Source organism: Haliaeetus albicilla, unplaced genomic scaffold (genome assembly GCF_947461875.1).
Source record: "Haliaeetus albicilla unplaced genomic scaffold, bHalAlb1.1 scaffold_89, whole genome shotgun sequence".
Taxonomy (NCBI): domain Eukaryota; kingdom Metazoa; phylum Chordata; class Aves; order Accipitriformes; family Accipitridae; genus Haliaeetus; species Haliaeetus albicilla.
Window position 1 is genome coordinate 99,556 of NW_027212534.1, and position 26,642 is coordinate 126,197.

At 47.6% G+C, this 26,642-nt stretch overlaps 3 protein-coding genes across 5 annotated transcripts in view; 2 read left to right on the top strand and 1 right to left on the bottom strand.

Moving 5' to 3' along the window:
- Positions 1-26,642, bottom strand: part of LOC138684290 (HMG box transcription factor BBX-like) — a 37,674-nt gene that overhangs the window by 8,846 nt on the left and 2,186 nt on the right. The window contains exon 4 of the mRNA XM_069777974.1: positions 330-528. Within this exon, the coding sequence (XP_069634075.1) occupies positions 330-528 (199 nt within the window). The remainder of the gene's footprint in view (positions 1-329; positions 529-26,642) is intronic.
- The window catches only part of LOC138684291 (polycomb group RING finger protein 6-like), a 95,998-nt gene continuing 71,726 nt past the window's right edge, over positions 2,371-26,642 (top strand). For all 3 annotated transcript variants that reach the window (XM_069777977.1, XM_069777975.1, XM_069777978.1), the window contains exon 1: positions 2,371-2,628. In XM_069777977.1, the coding sequence (XP_069634078.1) occupies positions 2,525-2,628 (104 nt within the window). In that variant the 5' untranslated portion in view covers positions 2,371-2,524. The remainder of the gene's footprint in view (positions 2,629-26,642) is intronic.
- On the top strand, positions 5,287-7,264 carry LOC138684297 (serine/arginine repetitive matrix protein 1-like). Its single transcript, XM_069777982.1, has 2 exons — positions 5,287-5,346; positions 6,358-7,264. Exons 1-2 carry the CDS (start codon positions 5,303-5,305, stop codon positions 6,785-6,787), a joined length of 474 nt encoding a protein of 157 aa, XP_069634083.1. The 5' UTR covers positions 5,287-5,302; the 3' UTR covers positions 6,788-7,264.

A 26,642-nucleotide genomic window follows, 5' to 3' on the forward strand; every position in this document is an offset into this window, starting at 1 on the left:
TCAGCATTTCCCTTTTTGACTATCAAAATCTCTAACAGCAGATAAGCCTGAACTAAACATCAATCAAATCTGGACCCCAAATGGGCTACGGCTTATGATATGTCACACGTCTGGACTCGACTGTCGAAAGCAATCATGCACTTAGGAAATTTGAGGCTGTTATGCAGAGGTTTAACTAGAGTCTTGGCAACTCAGTTTGGGACATGAAAGGTATTTGCACTACAGTACCAGGTGCAGTAAAGGAAACTGGTCTTGCAGTTCGATTCCAACACCGCATCCGCAAACAAAACGAGGCTGCTACGTTTGAGGAAAATGGATGGAAATCTCACCTGCCATCCTGAAGTTACGCTGTGGCATTTCATCACTTCTTGTCACTTTCCTCGGGCTTGGTAAAGCCTTTGCAGAGTCTGAAGCAAAGGCCCATAGCTTCTTCCTGTTTGTAACAGTGGATGCCTGGGTTTTCGCAGGTTGGTTTGCTGTGGGGCACCACTTGTACCCTCGATTTGCCTTCATACATGCGTCCTTGTACTAAAAAAGGAAAATTGCCAGTCATGACAGTATACTATCCACAGGGCAATAGAGTGCACTGCTTGTAAAAGCATTTAATTCAGCAAATAATCCTTAAATATCTTGATTTTTTTGACAGTTTAGTCACGTGCTTAGAGTCTGACCGCCAACACAATCTAACAAGAAGAACTATTAAGATAAGTAGAGCTGCATTTAAAAAAAGTGGGGTTTCTCTTTCCTCTCCTGAGGGTTTATCACCCGGAGCAGGCTGAAGTTCTGATCCTGCAAACTGCTCCCCAGTGCTTGAATGCTCACTCTGGGAAGCAAATTCTTTTGCGGGTCCAATCTTTGTTTACTTTCTAGTTTGAATGAAATGAAAGCAGACGTTTAGCAATAAATGCAGCATGATGCTCCTTACCTTGCACTCCTTTTCCTCTAATAGATCTGTACTTTAGACTATTTGAGGATATTCTTTCCCAAACCAGGCACTGAAAACAAACCACTACCAGTATCACCTCATTTTCAGCAACTTCTGATACATCATCCCAGTGTGCCTTCCAAAATGTACCATGCTGCACAGCTGCATGAAATAAACTGGGGACATTTAAAATGCTCTTTGGCCTGCAGCACACAGCACACATCTTGGTTGTTTGCTATATTCTTGGTATGAGGCACCAAAATGAACAAAGCCAGGCTACACATAGGGGGGTAGGGGGAGAAGGTCTGGATCCCGCACAGTTTCGGGGGGAGGGGGAAGGACAGGAACCTATTTTATTCTCAAAATGCAACCTTGATGTTTTCCAAATACCTTGCTGACCAGACCAAGACAAGATTTTTGAATGTTAGCAGCAATAAAAAGGGCACATTTCAGTATTTCAAGTGCGTTGCTGTGCAAGGTGGAGAATGCATGAATCAGAGGAACATGCCACACTGTAATCGACAGGGAACCAAATTGTTCCCTGACGTTGTGTAATTCGTGTTGAATTAAAAGACAATAAGGCTGACATACCAATCGGGAAGGGGGAAGAGACTTATTGAGATTTAGCAAATGCCTTGTGAAAATAACAAGGCTTGCTGAAATGATGTGTAAAAGTCACGGGAAAAGGGCAACGGCTATAACTTACTAGTTAAGGAGGGAAAAGAACAACAGCTATAACTTACTAGATAAGGAGGGAAAAGACAACGGCTACAATTTACCAGATAAGGGGATTAACTCTGCCAGGACTGCACTTCTCCACATCAAGACATTCTACATCAAAACACACTCGCCCTTGAGAAGATGGACCGAATCTGCCTAGTAACAAACCTGCACGAGTGAAGAAAAAGGAAGCAGGACAAGGCGGAGACTTACAAGAAAGGGGTGCATGAACTGTATATAAGAAATGTAACTAAAACATAAAGTTGCGAGCCGTTGGTAGAGCGTGGACTCCCCGGCCGCCCAGTGCTGCTTGCTTGCTATTCTCAATACATATATTGTTATATAAAAAATTGGCTCTGTCAGTATATAACAGTAGCATCTCCATCTTTCATCTCCATCTTGATCTATCAGCTGGCACTTGCTCCCTCCAGACTGTAGCCGGGATAACAGCGATTCAGTTTACAAGAAGCACAGCACCGTGTGAGCCCGCTGTGTATTTATAAAAACGGCTACAAATCATAAAGCTCTGCAGGGACCGCTGACCCACACAGAGGCTGTGTTTTCTGAAGAGGGCGTCTGCGTGAAACCCGCAAACCCAGGACTGCGACCCCCCTCACCCTGTCCCTTCTCTCCTTCCCTCAGCCGGGCCCGGCTCCCACACCCCCACGCCCGCCCAAGGGCCTCGCTCGCCTCACGGGCAGCCCCAGCCCTCACCTCAGCCGGGCCGCAGCTGGAGCAGAGACTGCAGAGGCCAACATGGCCGACCGGCAGCCCCGTGCCCCAGGACTACAGCTCCCAGCATGCCCCGGGGCGCTCCTTCCTGCTGCCTGACCCTGCAGGGACACCATCCCCGGCCCGGCCCCGCCCCCCGCAGGCCCCATGGCCGCCTGCCTGAGGGAGGACGAGGACGAGGAGGAGGAGGAGGAGGAGAAGAAAGAGAGAGAGAAAGAGGAGGAGAAGGGGGGACAGAGCAGCAGAGAGAGGTGGGACAGGGAGCAGGAGAGAGGGACGGAGGGGAAGGGTGAGAGGAGAAAGGCAGGAAGAGTTTGTGTTCCATTTTTTGATATCTTAGGGCTACGACGTGCTCGGGTTATGGTCTGCTCGTGTTACAGGGTGCTAGGGCAGTGGGATGGCCAGATTACAGGATGCCAGAGTTTAGGCGAGTTAGGATTAAAGCATGTTACTGTTACGGACTGGCTGTGGGTTTGTTGGCCCTGGGTTCTTGGAGTTATGTTATTTTTGCCTTGCCTTGTCTTGTCTTCTGGCTGGTCTTTTTTTTGTTTTTTGGTTTTTTCCGCAATTCTTTCTTTATGTTGCTGGTCTTTTCAGGGTTTGGAGAGGCACCTTTGGTTTACGTGTGTTTCTTCTGGGGTTTTTGTTTGTTTTTTTTTTTTCTGTTCTGGTGGTTTGTGTTGCGTTTTCTGTCTCAGAACCACCATTTGTGGTCTAATATGTCTGACCAGGTGTAAGAGGCTGCATCGGATGGTCCGGACTGGAGGCGTGGAAATCCATTTTGTTGCTGCGTATCCAGACCCCGATCCCAGCGGACCAGGCGCAGCCACCAGCTCCGCGAGGGCCTAGCCACCAGCTTTGCCAAATAAAAAAATCTGTGCACTGTGTTGTTGAAGGGAAAAATTGCAAAAGAAAAGGCAAAATGCTTATGACTTTGTTAACGCTTTATTTTGTGGCACTTATTTTGTTAACTGTCCTTGTAATGATTTCGATGATTTATGTTTGTTTATCCTGTGATTGCCATTGTGGGCGATCGCCTTCTTTACCTAATTCTCCAGAGCCGTGAACAAGTAATGCAACCTGGGACACGTTTTTGGTTCTATAAGATAAGATGTTGTTAATTAGATTTAGATATGTTAAGATAATTTAGATAACTAAGATGTTGTTGTTTAACTTAGAAATGTTGTACTTGGAAAAAATGTTTTTAATTAGTATAACCATCGTGTAATATTTTTGTTTGGTTTTTTAATGAGCATTTACATATTTTTTTTATACCAATATAGAATGGGCCTTAGGAAACCAAGTCGCTTAAGCTGTATACATCTACCTCACGCGCCTTCTACCTCTATCCTTTTCTTTCCTCTCTGTTTCTTCTCTGCGGCCAGCACCTGATCTTGCTCTTTCTCTTTTTCTCTCCTGCCGCACCTTATCCCACCCTTTGTCTTTCTCGCCGAGTTAAACTCGTTTGATGTATATAGTTTGACGTTACGATATATATTTTGTTAAAGTTTGAAGAAAAAAAAAAGCTATTAACCTGCAAAGGTTTGGTGTGTTGTAGCAGTTGGTGCGGTGGGGTCTGGAAGGCGACCAGCGCTGTGAGGTCTGGTGGATGGCAGTGGGGTGGAAGCAGCTTTTGGGGGGTCCGTCATTTGCACAGCCCAGCTCCCCCACCCCCGGCATGCTCTGGAACGTCTGGGTCCCTGTGGCAGTTTTTGAATGGTCCCTGCCAGTTGGGTCAACGGGCCCAGCGCAGCCGGTAGATCCCGTTGGAGCTCCTCTGTGTGGCATAAATCCCTCGGCATTTGTGATTCAGGAGAGGTAACATTGGAATCTGCAGATCTCCTTAGATGACCTTCAGGAGCTGTGGGCTGTGGGTGGGGACTGGCTCTCTTTCTCTGGTCCAGTGACTGGTGTCATTGCTCATAGGAAGTGGAAGAGTTTTAACAGGCGAATCTGTCATTTCCCTTTTTCTGGGGGTTATGGGATCTGTTTTGGAGGTGAGGGAGATGTAAATTCACGGTCTTGAGCCAACCTGGATAGAGCAGAGGTGGACTGTGATTTGTCTGGCCTCAATTGTCTATCTGTAATGCAGTTGTAATCGTGTCTGCCTGCACAACTGGCATGAGGTCCTATTTTATTTTAAAGGAGCTATAGTGAATCAAGTCAGTGAATCTAGTGCACGCTCTTTCTGACCAAATATATGAGCATTTACTTTAGGATAAGAGAAACAGTACCTTGAACTCACTGGTTATACTGACTCGACTCTCTGTTGCCTAAAAATGGGGCGAAGGTTGGCTCGGACATGGGCGTCTAAATGAGAGACATCCACGTTTAGTCAGATGAATCACAGCCCAGTCTCCTGTGTTCCTCATCAGGTCTCTGACAACTCTGCTGTTAGCCCTTATTGAAGCCATGTACAGTTTCTGTCTCTTTTCTTTCTTTCTTTCTTTATATTTTTAACACAAAGGAAATTCAGTCTTAGACATTCAGTTGCAGAAGAAAGTTTGTGTTTGAAGATCACGCTTGGATCTTTGAGTAGATCTAATTAGATGCCTTTTCCTCCTCGCTTCATCCCTGATAAGCGTAGGCACTCTCTGTTTGTCCTGTTTCTGAGGACCACTGCCCAAGGCGCCTAGCATTGCACAGGGAGATGCTGTATCTCATTTTGCACTGTGAATTTTGTAAGTCATCAGGAATGAAGTATTTTTGGGACATAAGCTAACTACATTGCACTCAAGTGAAAAAAGTGCTCTATAACTTCCGAGAGATAATATTGGAATATAATCAGAATATAAATATTTGGGGCAAAAGATGCTTAAAAAGTTAGGTAAAAATTGTGAGCATAGTGCAATTTTTTTAGCAGTCAGCCTCCAACATTCTTTTTCTAACAACTTAGTTGACACTGATTGTTCCGTGCTGTTTGGGATGATATTGTGTCGTGTGATCTGTCTGTGGAGGAAGAGACGACGGTGAGTTGTTGGGAGTTTTTTTTGCCAAACTTCTGTATTAGATGGCTGCTATTAGCCATGAAGCATTTAGAGGTAGGGTATTCTGGAGTGCCGAGCCAGTTACTGGCCAAACTCTACTGAGATTTCTGCTGTAAGTTGTTTTAACTGGCCTCTCAATTCATGGGCACTCTTTTGTGAAACCCCTTCCTCCTGTGGCAAGTGTTAGTTAAAAGTGACCCTGCCTCGACAAGAGCAGACCCAGCGACAGACATAGGATGAGCAAGGTCAGGAAGAAAAACGAGGGATGACTTTGCCATACAAAGTGAGAAGCGCAATAGTGACATCTTCCTGCCAGTGAACCTGCCAGCAGAAATCACCCTGTTAGGTGATGCCGTAAATCCCAGAGGTTCACCTCGACCAGGGTGTCCCAGCAACTCAGACCGTGGTGAGGAGCCTTCCCAGCTCTCGGCCTTGCTTTGGAGAAAGAGTCAGCCTGTCCCATCTGCACCTGAGCACTGCCAGCGTGCGTGTTCTCAGCACAGGCAGGGTTTTTTTTCTGTGCAGGGGTACATTATCTCTTTGGATACGTATTCTGAAGAGAGGATGGAGAGCACCTCACTGAACAGAGAGCCGAGGCTGTGCCCTTGTCTGGTCAGGGACAGGCAGGGGAGCCGAGTGCTGGTCTCTGCCAGGCACGCTGAGAAAGGAGAACAGGAGGCTCTCCTGGCCCTGCAGTGCTGTGCCCAGCTTTGGTCCCCTCAGTCTGTCGTGGGCAGGTCTCCTTCCAGGCACGTGCAGAGCAGGCAGGTCAGGATGGTCAGGGCCGAGAGGAGACGAGCCGTGGGCAGGCGAGCAGAGCCCCAGACGAGGGGTGCGGGGTGCCCCGTTTTCTGCACGGAGCTCTCCATGCCCACAGCTCCCACGTGCAGCCAGGCATCCGCACCCCGTGAGGCGCCCAGTGCTGCCCCGCACCCTCACACCCGCCCGGCCCCACAGCCGCGGTGGGGCCTCAGCAGCCTCCTCTCTCCGCAGGCGCCTCTCCGCAGCTTCGCGAGCCCGGTCCGACACCAGCAGCTGCTCCTCGGGCCTGGACAGCCGGAGCAGCCGCTGCAGCACCCCGGAGAGCTGGACCCGACAGCAAGAGCCATCACCTGTGCCTGGAAAAGCGGCCCGCCTGCCACAGAGCAGCAGGGAACGGGCCTCCGCCAGCCCGGACAGCCGCCCGGCCCGCCCGCCTCCACCCCGGCCCTCATGGCTGTCCAACTCAGCCAGCCGGCTGTCGCGGGACCAGCCCAGAGACCTCGAGCCCCCAGAGGACTTGAAGCCACCCGCCCGCGCCCCAAGCCCATTGCGCCGGCCCTCCTGCAAGGGCCTGAGCCAGCCCCGCCAGGGTATGGGTTTGGGCTACAATGACAGACTCCTGACGGACAGCTTCAGGGATCGAGCATTCGTGTCCGAGTAATGGCACAGCAATAAATACAGATCAGTAGCACAGTTGTCCAGGTCGTAATGGCAGCAGACCCAGGGATTCACCAATCCTGGGCTGAACTTCGTATCAGGGCACACAGGGACCTGGATGCCCACGGTGTCAGCAGGCAGGGAGCTGGGCATGGGACCCACCAACAGGCTGGGGGAGCCCAGCTTCCCTGGTGGGACTGTCCTGCTAAATTCTGAGCCACAGAGGCACCAAAGGGGCTCGTTAACAGGTCATCATCCCCACCTCTGCTCCCTGGGCCAGCTTTGTCCTGGAGTGCACAGGACAGGGGTACTGTGTAGGGCAATACCAGCCCCAGCCCCTCCATTGCGTGCACGCCAGATACACCACATAAGGCAAAGCCAGAAATAAAACACAGAGCAGCACCAAGCTGCTATCGAGCCATAACAGAGACACCGTCTGTTCTGCTTTTGGCTGGGATGGAGTTAATTTTCTTCCTAGCAGCACATATGGTGCTGAGTTTTGGATGTGTGACCAAACCAGGTGTTGGTAGCACAACCATGTTTTAGCTATTGCTGAAGGCTGCTTGCACGGCCCCAAGGCCTACTCTGTTCCCAACGCTGCCCTGCCAGCGAGTAAGCTGGGGGTGCGCTGGTGGATGAAAAGCTGGACATGAGCTGGCAATGTGCACTTGCAGCCCGGTGAGTGCAGGTAGGTGGGGTCAGGGGGGGTTGGTGAGGGGATGTCGGGGTCTGTGAGGGGCTTGGGGGGGGATTTGCGAGGGGTTTGGGCGGTCCGCGACTGGATTTGTTGAGGGGATGTTGGGGTCTGTGAGGTGTTTAGCAGGGTCTGCAATGGGATTTGAAGGGTTTGGGGGGTCTGTGAGGCGATGGGGGGGGTCTGTGAGTGGATTTGTGACGTGGTGAGTGGATTTGTGAGGAGATGTTGGGGTCTCTGAGGGGTTTGGCGGGGTCTCTGAGGGGTTTGGGGGAGTCTGCGAGGGGATGGAGGGGTTGTGAGGGGATGTTGGGGCCTCTGAAGTGTATGTGTGTGGCTGTGAGGGGATTTGAAGGGTTTGGGGGGTCTGTGAGGCACTGGGGGGTCTGTGAGTGTGTTTGTGAGGAGATGTTGGGGTCTCTGAGGTGTTTGGGGGAATCCATGAGGGTATTTGAGGGGTTTGGGGGGGCCTGAGGAGTTTGGGGTGTCTGTGAGTGTAGTTGTGAGATGTTGGGGTCTCTCAGGGTTTGGGGGGATCCTGTCGCGTCCCAAAGTTGGAGCGACTCAGGTTCGTGGATTTCCTTTGTCAGAATTAAGGTGAAATGACACCAGGGGAGTTCAAACAACAATCAACATTTATTCAACCCAGCTAACTTTGTCCAAGTACACATGAACTTGTTAATATGAACCTTGCAACATGTCATTAAGCCGCAGTTTGAGAAGAGGAGGGAAGTACAGAAAAATGAAATGGAAAAAGGAACAGGAAATGTATCAGAAGGAGAGCCCTCCCGTTGAGTCACGAGGTTCAGAGCAGACCCCCTTGCTTTCTGGACTCCTTCTCAAAGAGGAGCTCAGGGGCGGCTAGGTCCACTCCTAGTCTCAGACTTGGTCAATGGTTTATGTTTCAAAGGATGAGGTGTAGGGACTGTGGAAAAGAGAGAAGGAAAAGAGAGAGGGAGAGAGAATGAGAGAAAAAAGAAAGAGAGAAGAGAAGAGAAGAGAGAGACACAAAAGTGTAAGGAAGACCCTCCTGTTGAGTCGCGAGGTTCAGAGGGGACCCCCTTGCTTTCTAAACTCCTTATGGAGCCTAGGGGCGGCTCGGTCCAATCTTAGTCTCAGACTTGGACAACAGTTTATGTCTAATGGAATTATCTGTACAAAGTTTATAATAGTTAATATGAAGTAGCTACATGGATTAGTAATGTTTCCTCAGTATGAATTCAGCATGCTGTCAGTCACTTAGCAAAGATCTGCCATTGAGAACAGGTCTCTCTGCCTCGAGGAGCAACCTTGAGAGGCGTCCCAGCTCAAGGGGAGATCACTGCCGTGCAGCCACGCTGCCTGGCAGGGAGAGCTGAAAGAAGGCTCCCTTAGGCTGTCATATTTATGGGCTAAAGTGGCTGGCTCCTAGTCAAATCACATGCAATGGGAAGGGTATGGATGAGACTCCTTGTGCCCACAGCTTTCTTTGCTCCTTGATAAATGAGTCTTGGAAAAGCCACCCACTATTCCTGTGTTAATCGCATGATGAGTGTTCCAAGGTGATAGGCAGCGGTGCTCACTGGGTCACTCGGCTCCTTTGTGGGTTTTCAGAGAAGAGATTGAAAGTAGAGGAGTTCTTGGCCTGGCTATGGCTCAGGCCTTTACCTCCTTTGGAGCCTGTACCAAACTACGGCTAGTTTGGTTATGGGATCGAGTGTACCCGTCACACCGGCTCTTGGGAAATGAGGGTACACGTGACCCTGTGCGAGGTCAAGCTAGAACATGCTTTGCAGTTTGTGTATTTACTGCCGTGAATTTTCTGCTCTTCCTGGCTGTCTTCTGTGGTTTTCAGCCTGCTCTCACCTCCACAGAAAGAAATGCTGTGTGTATGAAAGAGGCCATTATGAATCTTCCCTTAGGACGGTGGGGGTTGTGTTCTGCTTCTGAATTACCATCTGTATTATTTATGTCAATGTTCACAATATCTTTCTAATTCCCTGGTTTAAGTATTCTGACCCTACTCCAGCTACATGTTACTATGCACAATGACGTGTGGAAAACAGACTCCACAATCCATGAGATTGTAAAGTAGGTATGTTCGTTCAGCGCTGGGCGGCACGGGGGGTAGTCCCACCAAAGTCGTGCGCGCCTGACTCGGCAGTTCGCCTGAAGTTTATACAGTCAGGTATTACATATTCACAATACGCCTATACATATGCATGACCTATCCCCGCTTCATATTAAAATTAGCTCCGAGAGGTCATTTCCATAGTCCCCTCCCAACTGCGCAGGGCCTCTTTATGGTGGTCGTCTGGTAGTCACAGAGATGAAGATAGATGACTCCTCTTCGTCACCGCTAGTAACCTCTTTCCTTGCGCAGGCTCAGTGATTTCTTGGTATTCACCCAAGCCGCAAGACCAGTCTTAGCTGGCTCTTGGGGCCTGCTCCTGCTTCTTATCAAGGACTGTCTTTACCTCATTGGCTGGTTCTTGGGACCAGCTCTTCTTATCAAGGACTGTCTCTACCTCAGCTAATTTCAACAATGTAAGCACTAAACATCATCTTTCACCCCCCTTTATTATGTCTACTGAGATTCTTTTGACTCCCCTTGTCTCAGTCCCCCCTTTTCTAGAAAATAGTAAATTCTTTTACTATATTTAATCCTAGTACTTCTAATACATTATTTCCCTATCTAGCATCCTCCCAAAGTATTTGTTGGTCTCCAGTTTTCGTCGTAACTGATTCTTTTTCCATTCACTGTAAGAGTCTCCTGTACTCTTACAGCACAAAAGGCCACATCGAACCACTATGCAAAGCACCACAGACAAGAGAATGGTGATTATTATAGTGACAAACAAATGCTTTAACCATGTCAAATTTGGCAACCAGGAGGTTAGTTTTTCTAATATGCCTGTCAAGCCCCAAGAAGTGTCATCTTGGGAAACTTCATGTAGTATTTTAGTCCTTTCCCATATCTCCTCAAGATCTGTTTCAATTCGTTGGTTTTGATTGATATAGGTACAGCAAGTTTGGTTTATAACTACACATAAGCCCCCTTCTTTTGCTAAAAGCATGTCCAATCCCATTCTGTTTTGGAGTACTACTTTACTTAGGGATTGTATTTCCAGTTGCAGCCCTCAAATTGCATCAATTCTAGCACTTTCTATAATCTCTAATGTAGCAGATATAGTCACGATAGCTTTCTCCAACTCGCTTACCCCTAAAGAGGGGATTAACCATCGGACAAAACTATGGTACCCAGTACCTCGAATAACTAGTGGGTTTTCAGCCCGTTTTACACGGAGCCAAGGTGTTCTCAAAAACCCTCGGGGAGGCGAAGCTCCCTCGAATATACTGGTCTGAGGTGCAAGGTACCCTCGAACACACTGGTCTGAGGTGCAAGGTACCCTCGAACGCAGTGTCCCTTCCAGTTCTGGGGTAAACTCTTTCTGGCCCTGCCATCCCCACAGAGCCACCAGTACCCGGGCCCTGTGTTGCATCTTGGACCGAGATGCGTCTCCCTTCTGTCTTGTTCTTGCCCCTTCTTTCCTGCCCCCCCGCTTTGGTTTCCGGATATAACAGAAACTGATACTTAAGTTTAGTCCAAGACGTTCTAATTTTCCTTTATCAAAAGTTCCCAGATTTCCCGCAAGGCTACAATTATCCATGTCTCCCCAAATATTATCAGTAATATTTAAGCAACGGCCAGTAATTAAGATCTCTTTAGGGTTGGGCACTTCCAGATCAAAGTTGGGTCCCCGCTGGGTATTTCCCTTTCCATGAGGGCATGATCCATTCCTGTCTGGCCCGTCTTTAATAAGAGATGTCCAATTTGTGGTCGGGATTCCTAAAAAGGGGAGTTCCATGTTCCCCCGAGGAAGGGGATTACATACCCAACAATCTGATAAATTTAGTACTTTCGAGATACTCTCTGTCATATTTAAATAAGTATTTTGATCCCAAGCCTGCCCCTTGGACAAGGTCCAACTCAGAAACATAACAATCAATGTCTCACAAATTTGAGCTTCAAAGGTCCTTTTTCTTGTGAAGTCCATTGTCCTTTGGGTGCCTTCTTCACCCTAGTGTGATGGATCCAGGCGTTCTGTTCCTTGATCTTAATCGCGGTGAAGGAGGTAAGTAGTACTTGAAATGGTCCTTCCCACTGCGGCTCCAGAGTTTTTTTCTGTAAGAGACTTTATATACACATAATCTCCTGGTTGTGTATTATGCACAGGCCCATCCAAACCTCTCCCTCGAGTCCCTACCACGTGCTTCCTGATTTTATTAAGTCGCTTACCTAATGCCACCATGTAAGAAGTCATAATTTCATCCCCCGCTTGTACAGACATCCCTCTCTGTATCCCATAGGGTTGTCCATACAGAATTTCAAAGGGGCTCAGTCCTTCTTTCGCCCTTGGTCTTGTTCGTATACGCAGAAGGGCTAAAGGGAGAGACTGAGGCCATGCCAAATTTGCTTCTTGTCCTAATTTCACAATTTGCTGTTTGATTAAGTGGTTCATTTTTTCCACTTGACCACTCGACTGGGGGTGATATGGAGTATGAAGCTGCCAATCTATACCCAAGTGGCGGCTAATTTGTTGTACTATTTTTGAGATAAAATGTGGTCCTCTGTCAGAGGACATGGTTGCTGGAACCCCAAAACGTGGTATTATCTCTTGTACCAGTATTTTAGTTACCTCCCGAGCTTTAGCCGTTCTTGTTGGGAATGCTTCTGGCCAACCTGAAAAGGTATCAGTTAATACCAGTAAATATCGATACCCCCCTTTTCTTGGAAGTTCTGTAAAATCAATTTGCCATTGTTGTCCAGGCCCATTGCCTTTTCCAATCTGGCCCATTTCCGGCTTGGGGGTATTCTTAGGATTAGTCTGGAGGCAAAGATCACACTGTTGTGTCACCTGTCTCACCGTGGTGTATAAATTTCTAGCCACAATTTCTCTTATCAAATGATTATACAGAGCCTCTGTTCCCCAATGTCTTTTCCTATGTTCCTCCCGTATCAAATGCCATAATAAGCAAGAGGGAACGATTAGCTTTCCCTGTGGGGTATGAGCCCACCCCTCTTCATTATATGACCCTTCTAAATCTGTAATGAGCTTTTGATCTTCCTTGGTGTATTCTGGCTTACCTTCTAGGGAAATCTGCCTATCAGGAATTAAGGCCCCTTCTGGTTTTACCTTTGTTTTGGCCACTTGTTTTGCCTCTCTGTCTGCCAGCTCATTCCCTTTTTCCAAATCTGAGCTCACTTTCTGGTGTGCCTTAATATGCATAATTGCTACTTTCTTAGGGAGCTGGACAGCTTCCAGTAACTTAGAATTTCTTCTGCGTGTTTGATATTTTTCCCTTGAGAACTCAGTAGTCCTCTCTCCTTCCAAATTGCTCCATGTGCGTGTACAACTCCAAAGGCATATTTTGAGTCTGTATAAATGTTCACAACTTTGCCCTGGGCCAATTCCAGGGTGCGGGTTACAGCAATTATTTCTGCCTTCTGTGCGGAGGTGTTCATGGGCAAAGCCCCTGATTCTATTACCTCTTGGCTGGTGGTGACGGCGTATCCCGCATGTCGATTACCATTTAGGACGTAACTGCTTCCGTCTGTGAACCAAGTTTCCCCGTTTTCCATGGGGCTGTCTTTCAGGTCTGGGCAACTGGCGTATGTTGCTTCGATGGTTTCCAAATGGTCGTGATGTACCGGTTCTCCTGTGTTCCCGCTGAGAAAAGAAGCTGGGTTGACAATGTTAGTGACTACAATCTCCACGTCATCCTGCTCTACCAATATAGCTTGATATCTCAGGAATCTTTGTGGAGAGAGCCAATTTTCCACCTTTTGCTTCCAGTACTGCTGATACTGTGTGAGACACCAGAACAGTCATTTTCTGGCCCAGAGTAAACTTTCGGGCTTCCTGTATATTCAGTGTAACGGCCGCAACTGCCCGCAGGCATCCAGGCCAACCTTTTGCAGTCGCGTCTAACTGCTTAGAGAGGTAGGCAACTGCCCGTCGATATGGGCCCAGGTTTTGTGCTAATATTCCCAGGGCAATGCCCTGCTTCTCGTGGGAGTAAAGAAGAAACGGCTTACTCACATCTGGGAGTCCTAAGGCCGGGGCTGACATCAAAGCCTTTTTCGGTAGCTCAAAGGCTCGTTCGGTCTCCTTATTCCACTCAAGGTGTTTCTGCTCAGTGGCTGTCAATGCATACAGTGGTTTAACAAGCAATCCATAATTATAGATCCACAATCGGCACCACCCTGTCATTCCCAGAAAAGTCCGTAACTCTTTTACTGTCTGAGGTCTCCGAGTTTGACATATTGCCTCTTTACGGGCCTGTCCCAAAGCTCTTTGTCCCACACTAATTTCATAGCCCAAATAATTCACTTTGCGTTGTACGACCTGTGCCTTTTTCTTGGATATCCGGTACCCCCGGAGTCCCAGGAAATTCAACAGACTCACCGTCCATGTCATACAATCTTTCTCTGTTTTGGTGGCGATCAGGATATCATCCACATACTGCAACAGCTTCCCCTCCTCAGATGGGGCTTCCCAGGATTCTAAGTCTTTCGCAAGCTGATTGCCAAAAATGGTAGGACTATTCTTAAATCCTTGCGGCAACACCGTCCAAGTGAGCTGGGTCTTTCGACCACTCTTGGGGTTTTCCCATTCAAATGCAAATAATTTTTGGCTGGCTTCATGGAGAGACAGGCAAAAGAAAGCATCCTTCAAATCTAAAACAGTAAACCAAGTCAATTCAGGTGTTAATACGGTCAACAGGGTATATGGGTTCGCCACTACCGGGTAAAGATCTTCAGTTATCCTATTCACCGCCCGGAAGTCTTGGACCACCCGATATGACCCATCGGGCTTCCAAACAGCTAATATAGGGGTATTGAATTCAGACTCACACTCTTTTAATAATCCCAACTGCAAAAATTTTTCTATCACCAGCCGGATTCCTTCTCCGTCTTCCTTCTTTAGGGGATATTGTTTAATTCTTACCGGCTTTCGGCCTTCCTTGATCCTAACTTCAACAGGTGGAGCACTTTTCGCTCTTCCAGGTGCATCGGTAGCCCGTACCCCCGGGTACACTTGGTTTAAGATGTCCTCGTTAATATTTCCTTCTAGGGGGAGACTGGTTAAGGTTAGGCTCAATATTTGAATATATTGCTGATCTTTTACCTCCAGAGTAATTTCTCCCTTTTTGAATACAATTTTGGCTCCCAATTGTTCCAACAAGTCCCTTCCCAGAAGTGCCTTTGGGGAGTTGGGCATATATAAAAATTTATGAATGCCCCACTGTTTTCCTAATTTATATTCTAAAGGTTTACAAAAATATGCCTTTTCACTTTGGCCAGTCGCTCCTTTCACCATGACATAATCATTTCCCAGGGGCATCAAAGCCTGATTCAAAACCGAGTATGTTGCTCCTGTATCTACCAAAAATTCTACCTCTTGTTGTGTTTTCCCTAGCTTAATTATAACCAGTGGATCCGCTAGGGTAGATTCCCCAGGTTCCCGTCAGTCTCCCTTCACAGGGGCTACCGTTCTTCCTGTTTGAGCCCTCTGATCCTCCTTGTTCCTTGGGCATTCCCTTTTCCAATGACCGAATTTCTTACACAAAGCGCATTGATCCTTGCCCAGTCGGGGCAAGTCTCGTCTAGGCCCTCTTCCTCTTTCTTCCTGAATAACAGCCATTAATTTCCTTTGCCCTTGCCTATATCCTTCTTCTCTGTTACTAAATACTCTCCATGCTTCATCCAACAATATTTCTAAATTCCTACTCTCTGTAGGGCGTAATTTCTGAAGTTTGCGCCTTATATCCCCTGTAGACTGACCCAAAAACAGGGAGACTAATTGTTGTATTCCTACCTCTGACCCAGGATCCAGCGGTGTGCTGTGGTGCATTACATCCCTCAGTCGATCCAGGAATTCGGATGGAGGCTCGGAAGGACTCTGTTTAACTGCATATGAAGCTGACCAATTTATAGTTTTGGGGATCGCTCTCTCCATTCCTTTTGTAATCCACTCCTGATACCCCTGCAATCTTTCCATATGTGCAGATCTATTAACATCCCACTTTGGGTCTTGGAGAGGGAAATATACCTTAATGTCCCCTCCTGCAATCTTATCATGATCTTCAGCAAGGTTCCCTGCTGTTTTTAAAATCAGCTGTTTCTCTGTCTGAGTCATATATTCCAATAATAGCTGTATATCCTTCCAGTCAGGGTTATGCTGTTTTACAATAAATTGGCAATGCTTAGTTACACTTTTGGATCACTCCTATAATCTTTTGCCACCTTTTTCCATTCCCCTACGTCAGCAGTAGAAAAGGGTACTTTGATTAACATCGTCCCACCATCCGGCCCCACCGCCACTCGGAGAGGTGCTTGTAAAGCTGTTGAGGTAGTTTTCTTCCTAGTACAGGAAGATACAGGGCTGTCCGGGGGGGTCAGAGTTCTATCCGAGTCTGCATCCTGTTCCTGTGGTCGAGGGGGAGGCTTAAACAAATCAGTTAGATCTTGTTCTGGTACCTGATGAAATTTTATTTGTCTCTGTACATCTTTGTCCAATACTACATGCCGAACAACACCGCCTCAGTTTACCTCTAAGCCCCTTGTTGTTCTCTCACTCAAGTGCAAGCACCATGGGGTCCTGTGGGGGTACCATTCCACAGTCCCTTTGCCACTCCGGATGATTTCGGAGGGTGAAAAACATGTCTGCATACAAATCCTCATCCCATTTTCCTTCTCTCCTTAAAAACAGCATTAGTTGTAATAAGAGTATTATAATCTAGTGACCCATTAAGTGGCCACTTAGCATCACTTTCTAACTTACACAACGGCCACCATTGATTGCAGTATTTAATAAGGTTCTTTTTACTCTCCGTACCTCCGGTCCCAACAATATCTTTCCAGTGGGCAATTACACAACCCAGAGGACTTTTCCTCAATATTCCTCCTTGATTGTTTCCCATTTTATAACTCCTCCTAATGATTCTTAAGTTTGATCTTGGCTTCTCCTTTTAATAAGCTTCCATGCAAATCGTTTCTTACACTTCTTTTACAGTCTTCCCCAGTTTTCCTCCCACACGTCCCAAATTTCTGGAATTAAATTTTCCTTTACACACCAATCTCAGTATTTCGGATTCTTGGTGAGCTCTTTCCCAATCATAAAAGTGTGGAATTTGGAGAAAACACTCAAGGTAGTCTGGTTTCCGTCTGCTACATGTACAGTACCAGCTTCTCCCACAAGATTTACACTTCAACAAAACCCAAGCCGGATGCTAATTATTACATAGTCTAGTTGCAAGCCCACATACAAAGCAAGGAATCACCCCTATTAATACGTAAAGACATTCCCACATTAACAAACATACATACACCTATAAATTTCAACATACCATTTCCACACACCCACACAAAATCCTTAACATAAATTTCCAAACATTCACATCATACAGTCATCACTCCAGTTGACAACCTTCAGCAGCTGCAAAAATAAACCAAGCGCAATTGCGAGGGGGTCCACTTACCCCATAAACCAAGCGCAATTGCGAGGGGGTGCGAGGGGGTGCGAGGGGGTGCGCTTACCCTTCTCCTACCTCTTATATACCAGTCATCGACAGGTCCGTCCTGGCTCCCAATACTGGGATGCAGCGATCACCCCGGATTTGCTCGATCTACCCCCAAGATCGCTAGCGGCCGCTCTATCGGTCAGCAAATCCCCCCATACAGGGTACCCTCCTCCCATATGGGGACTACACTGCATGCCAGATGTCTCTGTGCTATTTACCAGCTGCCCCGGCCCGTACTTTTACAGGCTCCCCTTGTAAAACATACCGTTTGGTCCGCGGCTTCAGGAGGTTGTTGTCTGCTCCCGCGGTGAGCGGCTGGCAGCGGAGGCTCCTGTGAGGAAAGTGCTCGGGGCGTGCCGAGGGGCGTCCGCTCCGCAGTCGGTCCCGCAGCCGAGCAGAGAGTCTCCTGGCTGGCTCGCCAAACTGACATGCGGAAAACAGACTCCACAATCAGTGAGATTGTAAAGTAGGTATGTTCATTCAGCGCTGGGCGGCACGGGGGGTAGTCCCACGAAAGTCGTGCGCGCCCGACTCGGCAGTTCGCCTCAAGTTTATACAGTCAGGTATTACATATTCACAATACGCCTATACATATGCATGACCTATCCCCGCTTCATATTAAAATTAGCTCTGAGAGGTCATTTCCATAGTCCCCTCCCAACCGCGCCTGCGCAGGGCCTCTTTATGGTGGTCGTCTGGTGGTCGCAGAGATGAAGATAGATGACTCCATCACCGCTAGTAACCTCTTTCCTTGCGCAGGCTCAGCGATTTCTTGGTATTCACCCAAGCCGCAAGACCAGTCTTGGCTGGCTCTTGGGGCCTGCTCCTGCTTCTTATCAAGGACTGTCTCTACCTCATTGGCTGGTTCTTGGGACCAGCTCTTCTTATCAAGGACTGTCTCTACCTCAGCTAATTTCAACAATGTAAGCACTAAACATCATCTTTCACCCCCTTTATTATGTCTACTGAGATTCTTTTGACTCCCCTTGTCTCACCACGTTCTTTTAGCAATAACATATCTAAGGCTAAACGATTCTGTAATGTCATTTTTGATACCTGTTGCACTAGCAGATTTAGTTCCCCAAAGGCATATCGAGTCTAATTACTTAATACATGTACTTGCCAAGTCAGGTTTTCTAGCGCCCGTTGGTGTGGAGCAATATATCCAGATGGTGCAAAGAATGCTTCTAGCTCTAACAATACCTTCTGTCCCCAGGTATAATAATCGGGTTTTAAATGCTTTGAATCCACTTCTGGGTGCTACTTGGGTCATCAAGTTCTCGTTTTTTCCTGTGAATAGGTGGTGTGTTATATTCAGAGATTCGCCTGGGACACATAGTAGGAATTCCCAAACCACACCACAATCCAGCCTGTTTGATAACATTCAAGTGCGAGTACATTTTCCCACCTGAGCACCCCCAGACGGTCCCCTCAGGGGCAGCAGACAAAGCGTTTTGACATGTAGCTGCATCTCCCCGGGGTATCTGATTATCCTCCCCCACCGTATGTCTTGGGAAGTGGTTAATGGGAAGTCCACATTTTAGCCAGATACTAACATTATTGGTGATATGATTACATTGGCGATCTCGGTTTCAGTATCCAAAATTAGGATATCCCCAACAGGTGCCCATATCTCGAATTAGGCTTCTAACTTCCAAACTGATCCATGTTTCAATGGGATTGCCAGCACCTGTGGTACAGTCGATAACGTGGGTACAGTTTAACAAATGGGCATCACTGGGGTTGGGTGTGCCCGCAAATTCTTTCTTTAATAACTGAAGAGGTTGGGTTTTTAACATGTGTTTCACTGACCATCCCCAAGCAGTGTGGGCGTTACTCATTAAAAGATATTGTCCCTTCGTGTCAGGTACGTGAACACACCAAGCCGAATCCCATCTCACATTATATTGTAATTCAAAAGGGGTAATTTCTGGGGAAGCAGGCCAAAAGGGCACTAGATTACAAGATATATTGTGATAGGAAGGGCAGCCTGTTATTCTCCACCAGGATGGAGAAGGTGGGAATCATCTGGAATAGGCTTCCTTGAATCCTGGAGGACACGGCGGGCTATGATTAATACCAATTTCGCGACTGACCTCCAATCTCCATCGCTTACATGTTTTGTTTATTAAGTCAGGCCACCCCGTGTCCCGAGGGATCTCATAGAAGGCTGCTTCATCTCGCCACCGTCTGCCAGAGGAGGTATAATCACTTTGATATTGGTACTCAAATGGAGCATCTACTAACCCTATAATGCCATTGCTCATATTATATTTTCCAATATTGAGCCTCACGGGTATCAAACCGAATCTAATCCCCTGCTCGGCAGAAGTAGGAAGCTGAATACAGATCCCCTGATCCGTTCTATTCCAGACACATATGAATCCCTGTATCACTTCCCAAGCTAAACTGGAGGTCCTTTCTCCTTGTCCAGATGCACCAAAGGTAAGAAAGGCAAGGAGGAAGGAGTTCCAAACCATCTTTCCCTGTTGTACCGTAAAAATACCACAAACAAAATCAAACGAGCAATACAGATAATGGCCCACTCATCAACTGAAAACATAAGTCCTGCCATGGGCTTCTGATAACCTGCAAAATATATACAAAGATAAACAATGATTAGAGGGATGGGATTGGAGGAGATGTCAAGCACTGCTGCTAGTGGTTGGGATCCATCCGAGAGGCTGAGATGCACCCTCCAAGGCGCTCATGCACCTTCTGTAAAACAGCCTCGTGCAGGATGTGTTACTTATTATAGATGCGTACCAACTAGCCTTAAACTTCAAGCTCTCTTGACTGGAATTGCTCTGATTAAAGCACCCGCAGATCAGCAGAATGTGCTCATTGTGCGTAAAAAGGCTAATAAGTTTATAGCGACCTCTTGCTCCTGCGTGGCATCAGAGGAACGTTGCCTGAACTTTGTGGTGAAGGAACCACATCCTAACCAGGTAAAAAAGCGACCTCGTGCTCTTACGTGGCACAGGTGCTGCTGCAAGAACTCCAACGCGGTCTGCTGCCAAGCTCCCTATGTCCTCGCCCCAGCTCAGGAATCCTGAAAAGTCAACACAGCATCGCTAGTCAGAAATACAAAAGTAACAGACATAAGCAAGCAACCAAGCAGCTATGGCCTTAGCACTATACCAGAGGGTTGGGGTTATATTGTGCATCTTAACTGATATGCTTGTTAGAAGCCAGCTAGTGGGATACAGAAAAAAAACATATTCCCATCAGCCATTTAACATCGGAACAACTTTAATTCAGGTCATGAAGGCCCACTTAGAAGGATGGGACAATCCATCAGGTATTGATACGATGCTCCTTCCCATGGGCATCTGTGGCCACCCAGGCATGAAGGTTAAGGGAGGGGTCTTTAGGGTTAGGGGCACTTGCCCCACAGTGGGCAATTCCCCTAATACCGGTTGTCCAGCATAGTGGAGCAAGTGTACAGGGTCTTTGCTGCCTTTCGTCCCTGGAACGAAAGAAGGGGGCACGGGACAGAACACCAGGAGTCGGGGCCAGCCATTTGCCCCCCACCGGCTACTGATTCGGTATACTGCTTGCGGTACTCGCGACACCCACCCTGCGTCATGGGGCCTCAGGGCTCGTTTTAGAAGTCTGTTCGTTCTCTCCATAACACCATTATCTTGAGGGTAGTCAGGGGTGTGAAAAACCCACTGGATTTCCTCACCCTTAGCCCATTCTTGCACTACTCCAGCAGTGAAATGGCTCCCATTATCAGATTGAATTGGCTGAGGCTTGGGTAAGCAGCTAAACCATACTTTAAGACTTTTCACTGTATTTTCTCCTGTTGCTCTGGATACGGCTTCAGCTTGTGTTAGTCCTGATACTACCTCTACTCCCACTAACACATATCGTTTTCCCTCTGATACCCAAAAGGGGCCAATATAGTCAATTTGCCACGTTTGCCATAAACCCTTGTTTGTCCTTAAATGTTAGGGGTTGTTCTTTTAAAGGGTTATATTTTTCCAAACGAACTCGACATTGACCGCATGCAGAAATAACAGTGTTACGTAAGTCTCGTGTAACGGCCCATCCTCTACTAATAGCCTCTTTGTACAGGTCTTTACTCCCTGAATGGCCACGCTTCACGTGCAGCCACTCCAGAAGGTGTTCCCATTGGTTTTGTTCCCCAAACGGTAACCATTCAGTGCATCCTTTAAACGCTGCATAGGAGTCAGTATAAATGTATACTGGTTCTGTTGTCCTAGCTTCCTTACCGACTACGCTCCACACAGCAACTAACTCACTCCCCTACTTGGGTGCTACCCTCTCCCTCAGTTACCACATGCTCCCCTAAATCAATATGTAATGCTACTGCTCGATACTTCCACGTCTTTCCTTCCCTTTTTGCGGAAGCATCAGTGAACCACACGTTTGTTAAATGGGGTTTAAAATGAGGAGCCACTTTGACGTACAATGGAGGGGGTTCTGTATCTGGGTGATCAGAAGGGGGATCCTGTATTTGGAGCATTTTGGGTGTTCCCTCCTCTATCTGTCTAGTGTGACAGTAGTGGTCTAACTAGGCATACCACTTCCTTACTGTTTCTCATTGAGCTACTCCTACAGGGGGAGGAGTTCCAGCCAATATTGGTTTCAGGATCTTAAAGGGTCCTTGTAAGATGATGGGCTGCTGTCGTATAATTCTCTCAGCTTCCTGTAAGGCTAAGTTAACCACAAAGAGTCCTTTCTCCCAAACGGAATACTGTTTTTCAGCATCCTTAAAGCTACGCGAGAAAAACCCTATAGGACGAGTAGGACCTTCAGGTCCACGCTGCCACATATGCATAGATAACCCATGAATTGCAAAACCCCATTCTATGTGGAGTGGGTCTGTTGGATGCATCGGCCCTAGGGCCTGGTAAATCCCTGCTTCAAAAATTAATAATTTCAGAGCCTCTTCATGGACAGGTGTCCAGTCCCAAGCAGTTCTTTTACGGGTTAAATCATATAAACGGCGAGCTATGATAGAAAAGTCGGGGATGTGTTTTCTCCAAAACACTAGCAAGCCTAGGGCATGCTGCAATTCTTTCTTATTTTCAGGCATTTTTACTTGTTTGAGGGTGGACAAGCTTTCAGAAGGTATACACACAGGCCCCCCCTTTCCACCAGATACCTAAAAATTTTACTTCAGGTGATGGGAGTTGCACCTTTTCGGCAGGAATTTGGAGCCCTAAATTCTCTAAGTGACTAATGATTTCTCTCTGGGTTTGCCCCACTGCAGCGGTGTCTGGTCCTCGGATTAGCGCATCATCAATATATTGATATACTCTTACGCCATCTTTAGGAGTGATCTGATTTAGTTCCTGGGCCAATGCCTACTGAGCAATGGTTGGTGAGTGGCAACAGCCTTGGGGAAGTCGCATAAATGTATATTGTACACCTTCCCAGGTAAAGGCAAAGCCATCCCTATTTGCTTCTTGCAAGGGAACCACAAAGAACATGTCTTTCACATCAACGGTTGCTAAAATCTGGTGACCCTGTTCTTGTATGGTTGCAATGAATTCTGCTATATTGGGAACTGCAGCTGTTAATGGGCCAGTATTGGCGTTCAAGCGTCGCTAGTCAATTGTCAATCGCCACTTCCCATTTGGCTTGCGGACCGGCCATAACGGGGAATTATAGGGTGAGTGTGTAGGAATAACTATCCCCTGTTCCCGTAACTCAGTTATCACTGAAGGGATCCCTTCCCTTGCTCCCAAAGGCAAAGCATAAGGTTTGACATGAACTATTTTTGAAGGCGGGAGAGTCGGTGCCGACTGCAAAAGCCTCATAGAGATTGCGGGACACCCGAATTTCCATTCTCTTCCCCTAGAGTCTACCCATGGCTGGCCTTTTAAGAGGTCAAGTCCTAGAATACTGGTGGGTAGAGGACCTAGTATCATAGTAACCTCAACAGGGGACGAAGCCCCTGGCAGCCAGCATTTAACTTCAGCTGTCGGCTGCGGTTGGGAGCTTCCGAAAACGTCTGTGACCCGTATCTGCTTCTTATCTGCAATTATTCCACTGCGGTAAGCAACATCTGCCCGGAGTGCTGACATTTGAGCACCCATATCAACTAGAAAAGTTACTGGGGTCTTAAAGAGACCAGGGGGAAAAGCAATCATCAGGTCTCCTGTCTTATTTTCAGTGAGCCTCCTTGAATAAACCCACTGGCTGTCCCTGGCTCACTTACTGGGGACGGCGTGTCTAGTTTCCTGTCCTGCGGACAGTCATACCTGCCTCTGGGGCAGTAGGTGTTTGGGGAGTGGGAGTTGCCAGCAACTGCGGAATCACCCCCATATCGCTCCGAGCGTCTAACTCAGTATGGGGAGGCTCCTTGTTCTTGTCTTTCCACCCTAGGACCAACTTTTCTAGGGCAGAGGTGGGCGTGCCGTCCATCACATCCCGGGGAATTCCCTTTTCTATCCCTTCTGTCCACAACAAGTTCCGCTGACCCCCATACGGCTTTTTGGTGTTTACAGTCTTAGATGGGGGAGGTCGGCCAGGTCCTTCTGTTCAGCGGATGGCAGGCTTAGCCCTGCTTTCTTCCCTTGCGAGACCCATTCTCCGGCCATAGTTAATCAACTCCTGTGCCACTTCTCTCCAGGTCAGGGCCCTCCTGCATTCCGCCTGCCTCCTCTAGGTGCTATCGCATCGCATAGTCTATCCTGCAGCTGGACAGCATATAATTTCAAAGAATCTGGTAAACCTCGGCTTAGAGTCGTCATTCTGTCGGGACTGGCATTTAACAACATCGGAGAGGGCTGTTGTGGCACTAATCGCCTATCATGCATTAACTGGAGACAAGCAGTTTTCTGTAAGCTCTCGGTGAACTGATTTATAGAAGGGGTGTCTAACTGTGTTGCTTCTCCTCGTTCTATTTGGTCTATTCCCCCTGCCCAGTAAGCTGCCCGCTGCGTCAGAGACCACGGTTCCCTAGGATCATCGGTAGTTAGGAACACTCCAGGCCCCCAATATCCTTGGGCTTCATCTTCTGACAATAAAATCCGGTCACCACCGGTTAATGACACCCTCCACACATATTCTGTTTCGGTCTCCTTTGCTAGTTGGGTATACTTTTCCTGAATTTTAGATAATTCAGTGGCGGAATATGGTATTGTCTTAATGGTCACGTGTGGTGCTCCACCACTTTGGCCATTGTCTATGGTTTCTGTTTCAATTAATGGCCTCATTGCTATCCCCTCATCCTGAGGGTAAAAATCTGTTCTGGTACATTCTAACTCTTGATTTGGTATAAAGATTTTTGCTGTTTCACCTGAACTACCTCTAGACATTCCAGGTCTAAGTCCAGGTCGGATCGTTCATCCGCCTCGGCTCACAAAATTCTTTCCCGATCTAATGCATCAGACAAGGCAGCATGAAGCCACTGCATTGTATTACGCTCAGAAGTTTACTGCTCTTGCAGGACTTTAACTAAATCCTGCAGGGACTGAATCTTCTCCTTATCTGCCTGCTCTGCTCTCATTGTTTCCTGTCTGTCTTCCTGGGCTGCTACGAGTGCGGCCCCTAAAACTGCACACCCCACAGCCTTCCCTTTTCCCAGGCCAAACCTGCCTTCTTTTGCTAGCTTCTCAATTCCTCCTGCAATGGCTTTTGGGTCATGCCACTGGTCTCGTGCCCAGGCTACTCCTTGTGGGGAAGGGTGGGCTTTATAGGCAGTCAGCTTCTCCAAAACAGGGGAACAGCCAGACACAGATGTTTCCCGGGTCACCATGCCTGCCACTGCTCAGATCCCTCCTGACTTACTGTTGAGAGATCCTTCCCAGATCCTCCCCGCCCGTCCTCCGAGTGGAGATCTGGTATCCCGTTAGAATCTCCCTTCCAACAAGGGAAATCCTGTCCGTGATGCCAATTAAGATGTCACGTCCCAAAGTTGGAGCGACTCAGGTTCGTGGATTTCCTTTGTCAGAATTAAGGTGAAACGACACCAGGGGAGTTCAAACAACAATCAACATTTATTCAGCCTAGCTAACCTTGCCCAAGTACACGTGAACTTATCAATAGGAACCTTGCAACATGTCATTAAGCTGCTGTTTGAAAAGACAAAGGAGGTGTACAAAAAGAAATGGAAAAAGGAACATGAAATGTATCAGAAGGAGAGCCCTCCCGTTGAGTCACGAGGTTCAGAGCAGACCCCCTTGCTTTCTGGACTCCTTCTCAAAGAGGAGCCCGGGGGCAGCTAGATCCACTCCTAGTCTCAGACTTGGTCAACGGTTTATGTTTCAAAGGATGAGGTGTAGGGACTGTGGAAAAGAGAGAAGGAAAAGAGGGAGAGAGAGAAAGAGAGAAAGAGAGAGAGAGAGAGAGAGAGAGGAAAAGGGTTTCACCAGTCCTGGGTCCAGCGTTGGTCCAGCCAGCGTAGAGATCCAGTTCCGGAGGGTGCACACTGAGAACTCCTTCTCCCTTCTTCTATAGCGTGTTAGTTGATGGTCTCAACATGCGCAGTTCCCATTCCTGGGGTTCTCTGGAATCGGTCAGTGAGCTTTGCGGGGGGGTTCATTGTGGAGTTGCCTCTTTTTCCCTGCTCGCATGACGGCTTAAGATAGAAGCACAGTCCCATCTTCCGTGGGGCTCCTCCTCCAGGCGCATATGCTGTGCTCCTTCTCCTGGTCACTTAAGATAAGGAATTGTGGCTTCGGAGAAGTGCGGTCCCACCCTCCGTGGGGCCCTCTCCTCCGGCCACATTGTCCTGTTCACAAAACTCCAGCATTTTTACAGAGGCCGTTTTCTCCACCAAAGTTCTTCAACGAATGTTTGAGACACTGACTATAATTTATCAGACCATCACACCAGCCTGTAAAGAAAACTGATGTATAACTTAGCCCTAAAAAACACCCAGAAGAGTAACAAATTTTACAGCTTTGTTATAGCTGTGATTCAGTTCTTCCTCGTCTTCAAATACCCCACATGCTTTCATTTCTTCGACCAACTTCTGACTATGAATGCAATCTACATCCTTAGGAGGAGCCAAGCTAATTGGAGAAGTCATTCCACAGTGCCTTTGAGGCTGGTTCTGCAGCTTAGGAGTACTGTGGGAGAAAATAAAATACTGAAGACTCCACAACAGAAAAAAAAAAAAACCCAACAAACCAACCACCTTACTGGAAAACACCCTTCCACTTATACGTTTCCAAATCAGCTTCTGATTCTGATTCTGCTTCTATCAGAGCTACTCTGACGTGTGCCAAGACATTTAATAAATTCAAGCAGCTGTTTCCATCCAGCTTAAAAACGTTAACTTACACCTCTCTCCTGTTTCTGAACATCCAGATAGCAAACTATCACCACAAGCCTCGTTCACTAGACATTTTCTGACAAACTGCTTTGTGACAAAAAGCAACAAGACGATTCAACAGGAGCACAGGCTGTGCGAACTCAGTGCTTGCCAGCAACCTCCTACAGAGCAGAAACTAAGGTGATCCCAAGGAAAGTTAGAGACCTTGCGAAGTGATGCAAGTGCCACAGCAACTCCACCAGCAGAAAACCTCTTGAGCTTCAGCTGGACTTGGGAAGGGATTTCCTAAAGCCTCTTTCCTCCACGGCTACCCCTGCAAGCAGTAGCGGAACAGCGCTGCCT